The sequence below is a fragment of the Schistocerca serialis genome, chromosome 1 (assembly GCF_023864345.2).
Source record: "Schistocerca serialis cubense isolate TAMUIC-IGC-003099 chromosome 1, iqSchSeri2.2, whole genome shotgun sequence".
Taxonomy (NCBI): Eukaryota; Metazoa; Arthropoda; class Insecta; order Orthoptera; family Acrididae; genus Schistocerca; species Schistocerca serialis.
The window spans coordinates 372,276,422-372,293,132 of NC_064638.1; the positions used below are offsets into that span (position 1 = coordinate 372,276,422).

Consider the following 16,711-nt stretch of genomic DNA (forward strand, 5'->3'; position numbering starts at 1 on the left):
TCATAGAAGCTGATTTTTTATCTTTTTATGATCTGATACTTGACATCCGACACAAGCTGCTGATTGATTCCACTACAACCTACATACTCCAGGGAAGGTGTGTTGCATCACTCCGATGAGGGTACGTGTGGTAGCAGGCGATGCACTGTACACATGATTGCTAAAAGAATTTCCAAAAATCATGCAGCAGTTGCCTACTCTCACGCTGGTTAGACACACAGCAGTACATCACATTTTAGCCACGCCAGGCCCGCCATCTCATGCTGGGCCTAGGTGTTTGATGCCAGAGCAGTTGCGAATGATGAAGCAGGAATTCCACAGCATCCTGTCAATGGGCATTTGCAGAGTTTCGAGTAGCAGTTGTGCCGTTCCAATCCATGTGGTACCCAAGAAGAGGAATGGATGATGTCCATGTGATGATTACTGACAGCTCAATGTGAGGACCATCCTGGATCGGTGCCCGGTGCCACACGGAAGACTTCTCTCCCAATGTTCATGGGAAGGCAATATTTTCCACTGTTGATCTAGTGCAAGCATATTATTAGATCCCCACTGCCACAGAAGAGATCCCGAAAACACGTAAGATATCCTGAAGACAGCAGCGACAACACTTTTTGGTCTATTCGAGTTCACTAGGATAACTTTTGGTCTGTGCAATGCAGCACAGATGTTTCAACGTTTCATGGATGAGGTCACTATTGGCTTTTACTTCTGTTATGTTTATGTAGATGATATTTTGGTGATGTCTGCAATGGAAGAAGAATGTTTACATCATCTGGCTCAGATATTTAATTGTTTACACACACAAAGCTTAGAAATTAATCCTTCAAAGTGTACTTTAGGAGCGAGGGAAGTACTGTTTCTGGGTTACACGGTAGGTGCGCATGGTATTTGACTGCCACAAGATAAAGTGAAAGCCATAGACAAGTACCCTCACAACATTATAGTCACAGAGCTACACCAGTTTTTAGGGGTCATACATTTTTACCAAAGATCTGTATACAATTACACATTGATAACAGTGCCCCTGAATGAATTTCTTAAGAGCACACCAAAGCCAAACAATAAGTTGCATTGAACAAGGGAAGCAGTTGACACTTTTTATGCTGTAATAACAGCAGTTGCAGAGGCTGCACAATTAGCACACTCCATAGCACAGGCTCCACTTGCACTTATGGTTGATGCCTCACGGCCGTTGGCACTGTACTGCAACAACTGGTCGAGCATCATTGGCTGCCCATAGTATTCTTTAGTCACAACTTGTCACCTTCATAGCAACCTTGGGCAACCTATGACCACCAACTGTACCCAGCTTATGCCACATTCAAGAAATTCAGGTATTTTTTAGAAGGGCTGACAGTTCATTATTTATACAGATCACAAGCCGCTAATATACACCTTTGCAGTAAAACCAGACAAGGCATCACTGAGGCAACTATGCCATTTAGATTCCAATGGCCAATTCACCACCTGCATTGTTTATGGACAAGGGAAGCTGAACATACCATCAGATGTGCTCTCATGTGTAGAGGTTGTGAACGTGACAGCAGACATCTGCTCACATGTTGAAGCTGTAACGGATACTGTTGATTTTGATGCTCTTGCACAATCTGGCACATCCAGGAGCACGAGCCACTATTAGATTGGTGAAACAAAGTTTTGTCTGGCCTGGAATGCTTGCAGACTACAAAACATTTGTCAAGCAATGCATTGCATGTTAGAGGAACAAGATTACACAGTGTGACATAGCACCAATAGTCGCATTTCTGTCACCGAATCACGAAAATGTGCATGTCGATATCATAGGCCCGCCCTTAGTCTCAGAAGGCTATAATTACTGTCTTACAGTTGTGGATCATTTTACCAGGTGGCCCCATGAAGGATATCAGACCCGAAACCATGGCGCAGACATTTTTTCACAGTTGGATCACCCGATTCGGTGCACCATGACAGATTATCACAGACCATGGACGACAATTTGAAGCCTTCCTTTTCAGAGCATTAGCTACATTATTAGGCATGAAGTTTATATGCACCACAGCCTATCATCCTGCATAAAATAGTTGAACACCTTCATCACCAACTGAAAGCAGCTCTATGATGTCACATAATGCAGAATTGGATGGAGACAGGAAACCGCTATGTCTGGCAGGTGAATTCTTGCACAGCATGGCAGATAATGCAGTCGATGCATCAGACTTTGCTACTAGATTATGAGAGGACATAAGTCAGCGGAGACCAATGGCACCCAGAAGTCAGGCTGGGAGACACTCATTCATGTTCACAGATCTTGAGAACAGCACACATGTTTTCTTATGCGGTTATGCAGTACCCAAGCCGTTGCAATCACTGTACAATGGGCCATATCCAGTGATTAGGAGAGGTGGCCACACATTCCAGATTAGAGTAAATAGTATGCCTACCACCGTCGCACTTGACTGACTCAAGCCAGCATTCTTTAACACATTGGACACAGCTAGGACTGCAGGAGGTGAACAAGAAGATATGAATGTAGCACTAGAAAATGTTCCAGTACACCACAGCCACCATGGATGCCAAGTGTGTCGGAGAAGAAAACAACACCGAAGACTGGTGCCTCACATCCTGCTGGAACCACTGGCTCCAGTGGCACAATGCCAGGTTTCAAGAAAGCAGTGGTAACGCATGCAGGATGACATGTGATGTTTAATCTGCGACATCATTAACACTTGGGGGTGAGTTATGCAGCATCTCATTCTGTCCTCGCAAAGGCGAGTGTACAATGGTATATAAACATTCTATGTGGCTAGTATCTTTCATTATAGTTACTCTTTGACATTAGTGATATAGACGATTCCCTGCCTCGCTGAACAGTTAATTGTTCAGCTTTCCATGCTTGCAAGCTATCCTGTATAGATGTGTTTTATGTGGAAATGAATGTTCAATTCTACCAGTTACCACAGGTTCTTTAAAAGTTCAATGTGGCAGAGGGAGGAAAGCAGTTGATCCAATGTCTGTGAATGATGTGGCCACAGCATTGCAGGAAGGATTGAGTGGTGGTGTGCAAACATGCCATATATGGGGAATTACCTGAGCATTGGACATACCTGTGAGCACAGTGCATAAAATCCTATGAAATATCCTGCTTTGCTATCCACACACAATCACCCATGTTCAAGAATTACTTCATGCTGACTTGCCAGCGCAACAAATGTTTAGTCTGGAATTTCAGGCTTGACCTGGAAGTGGACAGTGAATGGCCATGGAACATTCCGTGGACAGATGAAGCCCATTTCCTTCTCCCAGGACAATTGCAGAACATGGGAAACATAAAACTTGCATGCACATCAACCAGTACCCCTTCATTCTGCAAAGGTGACTGTATGGTGTGAGACGATAACATCATTTATTGTAGAGCCGTATTTTTTCAAGGAGATGAATCCTGCGGAAAATGTTATGAGAGTCTTTTGCACACCAAAGTCATTACAACACTCCACAGCATGGAAAGTGGATGCTGCAGAGGCAACTTCAAAAATGTCAGGCTTCTCAGCCATTATTTCTCTACAGCCTGACTGTCCAGTACACCTGATCTTAATCCATATGACACCTGGCTGTGGGGTTATCTAAAAGATGTTGCGCTAAGTGTTCCAATTACAAATGTTGCTGAATTGAAGGCACACATTGCGCAGCACGTTCTGAATGTGACCCATGAGACACTCCGACCTGTTGTGGAACATGCTATTTCTTGGTATCAGCTTGTGGCAGAAATTAGTGGACAACATATTGAACATGTCTTGTGCCAGTTAGAAACAGATTCATTTCAATTTTTATGTGGTTTTTGGACCCAGGACAATTAAAAACCAATTTAATTTTGTTTTGCATGTGGTTTCTGGCCACAGGACAATTAGAAACTGAATTGTTCCATCCAATGTCGTACAACCTTGCTGTGGTGAATGGCCTTACCTAACAGTGCCACAGCTGTTGATTGCTGAACTTGTGCAGTCACGCACATTGAACAATATGGATGGTATAATGTGCAAACTCAAACTATAGATGTTGTATTGTAATTCATCTGTCATTTGTACCAACCCCATTTACATTAAGACACTTACTGCACCATCTATTGGTAAAATTTTCATATTTTGTTCCATGACATTTCCTCTGCATCAATAATATGCTATTCAAATTTGATGTCATTTTGAGAAGTGGTTCTCTTTATGCAGTGTTTTGAAACTGGAGCTTTAATTATGGATGTACAGTATATAATAATACATTAGATGTGGTACTGATAAATTGCTTACATAGATAAAAGCTACAAATTGTGAATGCTTGAACCAGTACTAATTGTGAGTATTTGAACCAGTTTTGTACCTTCAAACATTTGGTCTATTCCATTTACAGGTATTCTATGTGTGACTAGTTCACTATTTATCCTCTTGTTTAAATGTTTATGTATTATATCATTCATTAAGCAAAAATTGTGTGTTTTTATTTCCCTTCTGTATTCTGTAAGTACTTTACCAGGAAAGGTTAAGTACAATATGAAGATAAATTTACTCAAGGTTTAGAAGTTTCTAAGACACACATTTGGGTGTCACTATCCAACTGTTGACTCTAGAGTTTTGGTGCTTCTTTGTTGTACTTATCTACATTATTACATACTGCATTTGTTACTTGCTTTATTACAATGAATCAATGAGGAAACATATTTCATTTTAAAATGATTAATGGCTACTACAGATTCTTGATACTAAATCAAAATTACATATGTGGTTGTATAGCACACTGCCTCATTATTACTTCACATGTAAATGTAAACATCACTGTAACAGATTTCCAGACTGATGTCTATTATTGAAGTATGTGGACATTTACCTGCTGTAAATGGTCAGACAAGAGACCCTTTTACCCCTTGTTGCAATGAATTGTTGTTAACTAGAAGAGATGTTATATTATAATCTCATTAAGATCTCTGTAGCTATTACATACAGAGATTTTTATCTCTGTAGGAGGTCATTTTTGACTCTATGGGTATACCATAGATATATAATATCAAAAAGTACTTGGCTTCCTGACGCTTTAGCTATGCAGGTGTTTTGTAATGTTACAATGAATGTAATATGATGTGTTGGGCACATAATGGAACATTGTCACTTATGAAGCTATTACTTCTTTATAAAAAAAAAAAAAAAAAGAGAGACCATTTACTTGCTCTCCATAGCAGTGTTTCCGATCATTGAAGTCTGATGATATGTGTGAACTATGAGAGTTATTTCCATTAGCAAACTTTTTATTTTTTCAGGAGATGTATATCATTGCTCGTACCCACAATGCCAGTATTCAACAGCAAAGAAGTCACAGCTTGGATCTCATATACGAGTTCACGTAGAACAACGTCCCCACTCGTGTTCTACATGTGGGCGAGGCTTCCTTGAAAAGAGCCATCTGGTAATGCATATTCCACTAAAATAACTCTCATGTTTATTTCAGATTTAGTATCAACATCTTGGATGGAAGAAGAGCTACTGTGGGATATATACAACTATTCAAAATGTTTGGATGATGTTTTCTTCTATGGAAAAGTTTGAGAGTGCGAAAAAGACAAATGACACTGATGTTATCATAATATTCATGTTAATTGTTCTTTTGCCTAAGATGCTGTGACAGCTTTAGACATACATTTCTAGGATTTTGCATCATAAGTGAAATGTTCACCATGAGCTGTAAGGGTGTTGCAGACAAGGAACACTTTCTCTGTACATTAATTGCACTGAAATGTACTTCTACAGAACCGAATAACCCAGAATTATGAACATTATTAGTTCTTTTATCACAATAGCCAGTCTCATGGAAAGATTCAAAATGTTTACTGAATGTTTCACATGGTTCTGTTGACTTTGAGTGAGATTGTTAAACAGCAGATAAATATTACCAGCAACATAAAATTAAACTGGGCTGAGGACCATTTGATACACTATCTGATCAAAAGTATCTGGTCACCCCTATGTAGGACCACTAAATGTCATGAGAAGTGGGCCTATCAGTTTAAAATGTGTTTGGGAGTATTGTGTTGTCAGTAAAAAAGCAGTAACAGCAGAATGGGTCAATCAGCTCACTGATTTCGAATGTGGACTAGTCCTCGGATGTCACCTGAGTAACATATCCATCAGGGACATATCGACCCTTATAAAGCTGCCCAAGTCAACTGTGGGTGATATGATTCTGATGTGGAAATGCAAAGGAACAAAAACAGCCGAACCAAGAACAGGCAGACCCCATGTACTAACAGACAGGGATTGTCAAACATTGTGGAGGGTGGCTGTAAAATACTGCATGAAATCAGTGGAGTAGGTCAATCATGCTTTACATAATGCTACCAGCACTCCAACTAGCACAATGGCTGTTCATAGGGAGTTAAAAAGAATGTGGTCCAGTGGTTGAGCAGCAAATCATAAATCACAGGTTTCTGTAGTCTCAGTGCGTGCAGTGCTAAGTGACACTTGAGATCATGTAAGGAGTGAAGCCACTGGACAGTGGATGCCTGATAGTGACTGATTTAGAGTCATGAATCACAATATACATTGTGGCAGTCCAATGGAAGAATTTTTGTTTGTTGAATGTCTGGAGAATGCTACCTATCAACATGTGTAGTGCCAACAGTGAAGTATGGAGTGTGTGGCATCTTTCATGGTTAGGGTGTGGTCCCCTTATTGCACTTAAGAAAATGCTAAATACATGAGGATATGAACACAATTTACAGGATTGTGTACTGCAAGCAGTAGAGGAACAGTTCAGAGACAACGATTGATGGTATCAGCATGACAATGTACACTGCCATAAAGCAGCATCCATGTGACATTCCTGAAATGGACTGGCCCTCTCCAGAGTTCCAACTTGATCCCAATGGAACACTTTTCAGATGAGTTAGCTCAAGAAATCAGATCAACATCATTACTTTCTCTGGTTTTGGCTCTTCAGGAAGAATGGGTTGCCATTTGTCCACAGACATTCTCTAGACACCTCACAGAAAGTGTCTACTGCATAGTTCAAGCTATCATAAATGAGAAAGTATGGACACACCCCACGTTGATGTCCAATAACAGGTGTCTGGATCTTTTTGATCACATAATGTACAATATAAATAACTACCATATAAGTAATTAATTCAGGACCCAAAAGTAACATCTGTTGATTTATTAACTCCACTTATATAAATAATGTCATTAATTGCCCTGAACTATACTTCCACAGAACCGAATAGCCCAGAATTATGAACATTATTAGTTCTTTTATAACAACAGTCAGTCTCATGGAAATATTCAAAATGTTTACTGAATGTTTCACATGGTTCTGATGAGTTTGAGTGAGATTGTTAAACTGCAGATAAATATTACCAGCAACATAAAACTAAATTGGGCTGAGGACCTTTTGATACACTATCCGATCAAAAGTATCTGGTCACCCCTATGTAGGACCGCTAAATGTTGTGAGAAGTGGACCTACCAGTGTAAAAGAAGACTGAAAATGTTCGATTACAATTATGAATTAGGATGGATTGCTACTCACCATATAGAGAAGGCATTGAGAATCAAAAAGGGACATTTAAAAGTAGATTGTTGGATGTTTTTGCTATTGTATAGAGTACTTAATCAGATAAAGGAACACATAGACATGTGCAGTTCACACACATGGCCACTGTTATCTCCGGACGATAATAATCATATCAGATATCAAAGTCCATTCAGCCAAGACCAAATTATTTTAGATATTAATAACTAGCTCACTAAATTTTCAGTCAGTAACATATTTATAACGTTTTGGTTTTCAAACTATATCAAGAAATATATTTCTGTAATTACAATTTGGTACAAGAATCAGAAAACATGTATGTACATCCATTCACTTAGATTTCAGATTTTTCTGTAGTTTGTCATGCAAAACATTCCATTTCAATAGCACTTTTCAAGACATAAAGTTACAAAACATTTGAAACCATTTCTCTGCTTCTTTTTTCTACAGAATGAAAATATATATGTGATACCTAGTGTGAAAAAAATTGAGATGGAAAATTATAAGACTGTTTTTGTTGCACCAAAAGCAGAATTCACTAGTGAAAACTATAAAATTACAAGGGGATGGAATAGCTGGCAACAATTTACCTGAAGAAGGCAAAATTGCATTGCTGCAGATAGTCACACATTAAGTTATGAAAGTTATTACATAGCTATTGAAACTGTTAGTTTCTGTACTAAGGATAAAAATGGGATAGGTTTGGGAAAGAAGATCATGTCTCTCAGAGCTCACATTGAGAATGTTCACGTGTTGTAAGGTGGCTGCCCTCGTTCCCACAACAGCCCTCTCAACCTGGGCTCTGAGTGAACTGCTTCTCTTTATCCAGACCTGTCCCATTTTCCTCTCTGGGGAAGAAAATCAGTTCCAAAAACAATGTACAGTTTTTTCTACTTTTAAATGTGCCTATCAGCAGTACTGGAATATTGTCTTCTGAAGGCAAATATTTGCCAGCCATTCAGTTCCTTGTGATTCAGTTTTCTCAAGTGATTTTTTGTTGTTGATATAATTAACCTTTCTGACATTCTTCCTATAGTTTTGATCATGTAGTGTAATTCTTGCCTGTTGTCTTTTTTGTCATTTGATGGTCTCTTTTCTGTGCTCCGTTATCTTTTTTCCTATTTAACAAATCCTTTTCCCATGTTCAACAAACCTTTTATTTATTTCATAATTTTTTTCTCTACCGAGCAATATTTTCTGTGTGTCCCCTGACCATTTTTTATTACCATTCACTTTTCTTTGTTTACAAATCTTTTTAGAACTTTTACAATATATTTTCATTGTTTAGTGGTCTACTTTTCATTGTTTGGTGATCTTCTTTGCTGTCTCTTTGTAATGCTATTTACTCCTCTACAATCTTAACAATGTCTTCAAAGAGCATCTTTGATTATTCGCCTGTCAATAATTTTTGGGATGTTCTTCCAGTGGCCAGTGGCCTGTTTATGCAGACTCTTCCCATGTTCTACTACTGTTTCCCTTATAGGTGTTACTTTCTTGACTCTAAGACATCCTCCCCACCCCCACCCCCCTTTAAATGATCTCATCCTTGTTCCCTTGCCTTATCCCCAATACCTACACTCCTTCTGAAAATGTATGTCACGGCATCCAAACGTTAGTACCACATAGTTTCCTTCTAATGAAGAAAGAAAAGAAGGAAGAAAGATTAGGGTTTAATGTCTACTCAGCAGTGAGATGTTTAGAAAGGGAGCACATGTTCAGATTGGAGAAGGAAATTGGCAGTGTACTTTTCAAGGGAATCATCCTGGCATTTGGAGATTCAGGGAGCCATGGAAAATATAAATCTGGATATCAAGTCAGGGATTTAAACTGCAGTCATACCAAATAAGAGTACAGACTTTAATTCCCAGTTCCCGTCTCTTGCTGCAGCCATCTTCCCCAAAACCCCTTTTTGAATCATGTACTTAGCCCTTGCTCACCTTGTTCTTGATCTTTAAACTGTCTCTACCAATCACCACTCCCAGCAGCTATGGACTTTATTTAAATCCTCCACTTTTCAGCCTCTGGATCTGCTAGCATATTCAGTTCTTCTTAAAACTATGTTTAATAACTTTCGCATAATGCTGGAAATGGGAAGAAGTATCTGTGTAGTGTGAACTTTAAAATAGTTGGTTGTACTTCAAAGCAGAAAAAAATGAATTTGCAAAATTGACTCTTATAAAAGATAAACACAATCCTATTTCCTTATGTTGTATTATTTTTATGTCAAAACACACATAGGAAAAATAAGTAAATCTTTTTTATGCATTATTTTCATTGTGAAATTTTAATTAAAAAATGTGATTTAGAGGAACTGCAGAAAATTTAAATGTGTATGCTTGGACAGATATGTAATCCCCACGCCTGACTCACTGGAATGTCTCTTTGTAATTATGTTTTCATGGAGTATGAATACTAATATATTGTATTTAAGAACATTCTCTTAAATGTGATGTGAATTTGTATGCAGGCCAAGATTTGTAAACATTTGAAATTTAAAAGTAATTAACTATAAGAAATCCCACAGGGAAATGTTGGTTAAATATCAGATTAGCAAACCTTACTTGTAAAAACAATCAAAGCTCCACATTCTAGCCCAGATGGGCCACTGAGCGCTGACCGACTGCCAGGTCATCCTCTGTCAGAGTCGTCGCTGGATGAAATATGAAGGGGTGTGGGGTCAACACTCTGCTCTCTCGCCCATTGTCAGTTTTCTTGACCCTGGAGCCATTACTTCTCATTTGAGTAGTTCTTCAATTGGCCTCAAGGAGGCTGAGTGCACCCTGTACTGGTCCTCTCACCAAGGAAATATCTCTGGCAGTGGACAAACCTTACTTGGTCCTCAAATTTTTTATGTTTTGTAAGACGTAATTCATCAGTGTTGTTCCTTAAGTATGTGAAAAATACCAGACTAAATGATCTCTTACACTTCACATTAACTAGCAGGGTGAGTTGATTCTTGGGTAAAAGCAGGACAAAGATAAAGTAGTTTCACTGGGTCCATGTCCAGCAAAATTGCAAACAGATAATTTGGATGATGACTGATTTCTTTCTTTCTCATTAAATTACATCATTCCTGCAAAAAAACACTTCCAGTGGTAGCCTTTTGTGTTTATGACATGGCGTTGGAACAAGCAGCCAGTTGTCATGAAAGAAATATTAACACTCTATGATGAAAGCTTATTGCAAAGAATATAAAAAGGTATTCACTGTGAATTTTATCAGTCTGTTTTTGGAGTGGTTCTTTTTGTTACTGTTGCCTAAAATAGGTTTAAATTGAGTTGATTCATATTACATAATACTAGCAATCTAACTTGATAGGCTTTTGTGAACAGTAGTGCACTGTTTACATATTTTTAAATAATGCACATGTTTGCAGCCTGAAGTACAAATGCTTAATGCCAAATTAGAAGTTACATTCAAAACAAGAAAAGAAAAGTTCAAAATAGTAACATCATGAGATAAAGTAGTTTGAGATTCTAACAGCAAAATGCTGAAAAAATAGGAACATTGTTATGATTGTCCAGTATGGATGAAAAAGCCATATTGATGAATGACTTTTTTTACACAATAGTGAATGAACTTGATTTAATATTTGCTTTATGATAATCTGACCCTAATGGGTACATTTTTGCTTTTTTACACGGAATTAGTTGGTTCTTTTTGTTTGCTGTAGAACATGCATGCAATATTATATTGAACCTATTATGTTTCTTAAGGTAAGGCCAAATTAAGACGGGGTAATTTTTATTTTATTTATAATTATTTTTCTCTTGGCACAGCTGAACAGTTTGTCATCATTTAGCCCTTTCTGCAGCATGTGTGGTGGTGCTGCTCATAAAATCTCAACAAGCATTGTGTGCTGCACTACATAATTTTGATCTGCCATGCTTTCTGTGACATGTGACTTCTTTCGTCACTTAGAAGATTTTTTTTGGTCACTATTCACATTTTATTTTTCCTGTTTTATTTGCATGAATTCATTATTGTATGTTAAAACTGTTTCTAAAGGTTCGACATGAGCGAATTCATTTGGATGAGAAACCATTCAGGTGCAGCCAATGTGAATATGCTAGTTCCCGTCGAGATAAACTGAAAGAACACTTTGGCCGTCATCATGGGGAACAGGCTTCTGCTAAAGTGCCCTACAAGGCTCGCCAAGCTCGTGTAAATCATAAGGTAGATTTTTGCTTCACAGTTAATACTTTTGCTTTTTTAAACAAATAAATAAGGCAAACAACTACATTCACTTTTAATTTCATTGTTTACATAGCAGATTCGTGCACTATAATGCAGGATTGATGTGTGACTTGTCTACTGTTCTGTTTCACTTTCTCATTTTTAACTACTTTCTACACATTAAAGATAGTTCCCACAGTAAAACAGGAGTACTTTTTACCATCCTGAAAGGCAATAATATGAAGCAAAATCAACAGGTGCCATGTTATGACTGGCATTTTGTGCAGCTTTTTATCTTATAAAATTTTTAGATTTCAAGATCTTTCGTGGCAGGAAAGCATAAAGAGGGCAATCTTCTCTCACAAGCTTTGCAGTATCTCTATTTTCTTGAAGCTAAAATAATCTGATGGTCAAGGACTTTGTAACAAAGTGCCCCTTCTTTCATGCAAATCTTTGGAATTTGCCTGGTGCTACCACCAATGAATTTACTTTCTCATATTTGAAAGATAATAAACTCAGTATTTTTCATGCCAGTCTGGGTCATGTAATTTCCTTAACCTGCCAATTTCTCATGTTGTGGCCACTTCGTTTTTCTTAACACAGTTTAAAGTTTAATATTTAAGAAGGAAAAACATAAATTGTGAATGTTCTGCTATATTTATTTATTGTAAACTGGTTTTTGATTTGCAAGAGATTCATCAGATGATTCGCTAAATTGTTACACTTTTTTCAGATTTAAAGATAATTGACTCTACATTCTGCATGCCAGTTAGAATCGTGCGACTTCCGTAACATGCCAAATGTGTGGGGAATATTTATTTTACAAAATAAATAAATTTGAAACTCAAGATGCAATTATACCTGGGTAATTAAGCAGGGAGATTATATTTTTGCCTGGAAAGAAAATTATTTAATATTAATCCTTATGATAATTTGAAGGATTTCTGAGTTAAAATTGGGGTCACATGGATGGTGATTACACTGAACTCCTCTTAATCACTGACACATACCAGTCACGATACATTTCACTGAAGAAATATGCCCTGAAACATAAATTAGTTTTGTTCCTTTTTTAATGGAAACATATCCAGTCACCAATCTAGTGAAGAATGATGTAAAATGGATAAATTTTTGTATCCATAAGAAAGCCTTGAAAGTCAAGTGCTGTTAAAAAGTTGTTACTAGAGACCGGATTATATGCATTTGCATGTTGCATATGCATTTGCATCTTTGGCTCCTTTTCATTGGTCATTGCATATTTTAACTAAAAACTAGTGATGATGCATATTTTCGCTCTATGTTTAAATATTCTAAAAATTTATACAGACAGTCTCTAGCTTGATCTAGTTTTGATGTCTCACAGATTGATCACGACCTAGAACTGCATGCAATCGCTAACCAAGAGGCCACTGCCTAGCAAAATCATTACAGAAGAGGAATAGGAACAGACCAGCAGAGTCAATGCTTCTGCACCCGCACCCCCGGTTAATTCCCTCCGCTGTCATACCATACGCGTCGGCAACAATTAAATTAAACTACGCAAGCTTTTAATTGCATGTCTATTGTTTCAGTTTAGCTTTCTATTTACTTGTAGACAATTGAACGTGTTTACGACGTGTAGTGTGTAACGTATCGTGTGCCACCCCCACCCCCTCAAAATGAAACATCATTTTATGGATAGCTGATCGTCTTGGAACATTTACATATGACAGAATTGTTTTATATTGTGGAGTTTGCAAGAAAAATGATTTGTGCAAAAAGGAAAAAACGTTTCAAATAGACCAGCATGTCAAGACAAGTCTTCGTATCACAGGAAATTCATTGCTCGTGGAGTGCATCACCATGCTGAAAAACTATGTTCCGTATTTGTGAATGTAAATAAACTGATTTCATTCACAAGGAAAGTGTTCTAAAGGCTCCTGCTCATATCAAGACCCGCAAAGAAAAACTAGCAAATATGCCTTCACCTATCGAAACAGTGGTACTAGTTGGGGTATGTGGATTGAAGCTGTGTTGTTTTACAGTGAACATTTCGAGGCCATCAGAGGGGTAGTAAATGACTTTGATAGTGCAGAGGCTTTGTCAGTGCAAAGATGCTTTTAATGATTCCAGCATTAAAAAACGACATTGCTGTGATTAGCACTCATTTTTCTCATATACTTGCAAGTATTAAAAAGCTTGAAACTCAAGGTTTGGCGCTAAATGAATCTATTCAGTTAATGAATAAAATTATTCTAGTGAACTCCTTATTGTCAGAGGTATTCTCAAGAAAACTTAAAGAAAAGTTTGAAAACATTTTAACCCAGGCTTTGAATGCTTGTGCCAAATTGATAGTTTTATTAATGGAACAAGTGAACTTTTACCAGAAACAATAAGTGGCAACATAGCACCCAAATTCAGATACTGCCCAGTTACCTCAGTTGATGTAGAACAGTCCTTTTCTGCTTATGAAAATGTTTTGAGTGATCAAAGACACGATCTTACTACCGAACATTTGAAACAGTACTTGGTCATTTATGTTTACAATAGTAGACAAATATAAAATAAATTGTAAATGATGCTTTAGTCAGATAGTATTAATTAAAAATTAATGCTGCTCAAAAAAATTCATTATTGTATGTTATTTTTTTAAATAAAATATTATGGAGTTTTTTAGCATGCCCCTCTGCATGCGATATATCTCGAAGTTGGCTCTGTACATATTGATTGTTTCACTGCAACTCACTCGCATTGCATCTGCTTTTTACCAACAACAACACCAAAGAAGAAACAATTCTTGAAATAGGGTATGCACCCCTATTTGCAGATTTTTTGAAAATAATCCCAGAAAGGCCCCCTTCCTAACCTCTACCAGAAAGTATTCAGAAAATGATATCAACATTCCAAATGTACCAATTTTTTGTGCGCCCAATGCTTTTCCTCATAACTGATATGTGCAGGTTCTGCTTTGATGCACAATACATGCAGTAACTACCACTTTTTTATTATTTGATTTTGCATATTTTGACACTTTTCATGCATTTTTAAGCATTTTTCATGCATATTTTAAGGTTTTTATGATGCATATAGTCCAGTCCCTAGTTATTACCAAAAATAACATCAGTTAAAATGATACCATGCTTCATGCACTTTGGAGTGACATACAGAATCAACTCTGCCAAATTACATGATTACTACCACTAATTACGGTCACATGATATACTCAAATAGTGAGAAAATATAAAAATAAAAAAATTCAAGATTTAATGATATTATGGGCTGAGGAAGGCTTGTTACAAAACAGGAGTTGTTTCTCATCTTACTGCACTTGATGCACCATTTCCAGTGTACGAGTGTAAGATGAAAATCTCTCACACTGCCTATGAAAGGATATATTTTGAAAATAAAAACTACAATTCATCTCTAAGATCAAATATTGTTCCAGCCACTTATTTCTTTAAATATAGGAACAAGTGGAAATCAGAGAGTGCCAAACCTGGTGGATGATACTCTCCAATTTCCCTGTTTTTGCATCACTGAAACACTTTTGTGAACAAGTGTATTGCCCTGAAGAAAGAGGATTTCTTTTTCCAGCAGTATCAACTTCATATTTTTTGTTGCAGGACTGCTAACTTCCACCAAGGAGGATTCCATTTTAAAATGTTCCAAACATTGACAAGAGTTTTTGTGGTTTGCATACACTCTTGAGCAGCATTCAATACATGTGATATCCATCTTTCACAAAGCTTTTTGTGTAAATTGTACCATTCTCTCATCTGTTCTGACATCTTTAGTTGTCGTATGCCCAATAGTATACTGTACATTCTCTCATAATTTTCATCTGCGGTTGCAGTTTTAGGGCATCACATATTGTCTTCAAGAGAAATTTTGAAGTGTTTGAGGTTAGCTGTCTGTTTTTTACAGTTGAAAATGGAGAAGCAGACTCATAAACTTTCATAAAATTTGGATGAATTTCAGTTGGTAATGAACCATCCAAAACAAAGAATTTTATGACGCCACTGTATTCCAGTTTAATCATTTGACTGAAACACACACAGTATATTACTTAAAAAAATGGATATAAAGAAAAGTATTTCACAGGTCAAGTTGCCACAATATATGCTAAAAAAAATTAATTCACTAATATCAATGACATCCCCGTGATAGAATTTTTTGCTTTGCTCTCGTAGCTTCAGTTTTTTGTTGAAAACTACTAATGACATTTTTGTACTGCTTGCTAGGATTGCACTAGGGAGATTTAGTGACAAAATAACCAATTCTTGCAATATAATTGGAGGGTTAAAAAAAACCTCACCAAGTGGTGGCAGGAAGAAAAGCACATAAAGGCTATGGAAATGTGAAAGCTTTAGGAGCCAGTGATTCCACATTCTGGCAGAAGTGTTCTTGGGAATCAAAGAGTTATAAAAGTAGAGGACTGGCAAGGTTTTGGATACGAAGAGAGAGATGAAAAAGTTGCCCAGAACCCCATGTCATGGAAGATGTACAAAATGGGTTTGGTAAGTCTCTCTTGACCTGGGCTTGTGGGCAAGTGTTCCATAATGTTCCTAATTTGCTTCCTCTCCAGTCCTTTCCCTTCATCCCTCTTCCTTTCCCTTCACCCTTTCTGCCAGAAGGAGGAGCCACTGGCCCCAAAAGCTTGCACATTTTTATGACTTTTATACATTTTTTCTCCTGCTGCTGCTTGATGGGTACATTTTTTTATCTGTCCCATTATATTATATTTTCATTTGGGAGATAGTATGCCATTAGCTCATACCCAACATAAGACTTGCTCTCAAAAACGGGACTTGCTCCTATGCCACAAGCCACTAAAGAGAGAAAAATATAGCAAACCAAAAATGCTACATGATTGTGTATAATTTTGTGGCAGAAGGAGAAAAAATACACACACACACAGGTTTAACTTATGCAAGATTTTGGAGCCATCTGCTCCTTCTTCCAGGAGAAGAGTTGAAGGGGAAGGAATAGGGGCGAAGGAAAAGGACTA

General features: G+C 37.4%; 1 protein-coding gene across 2 annotated transcripts in view; it reads left to right on the plus strand.

Annotated features, from left to right (window-relative positions):
* The window catches only part of LOC126470659 (myoneurin-like), a 136,209-nt gene that overhangs the window by 100,498 nt on the left and 19,000 nt on the right, over positions 1 to 16,711 (plus strand). The window contains exons 9-10 of one of the 2 annotated variants that reach the window (XM_050098648.1): positions 5,282 to 5,427; positions 11,557 to 11,724. In XM_050098648.1, the coding sequence (XP_049954605.1) occupies positions 5,282 to 5,427; positions 11,557 to 11,724 (314 nt within the window). The remainder of the gene's footprint in view (positions 1 to 5,281; positions 5,428 to 11,556; positions 11,725 to 16,711) is intronic. The other variant, XM_050098656.1, reaches the window with a different exon arrangement.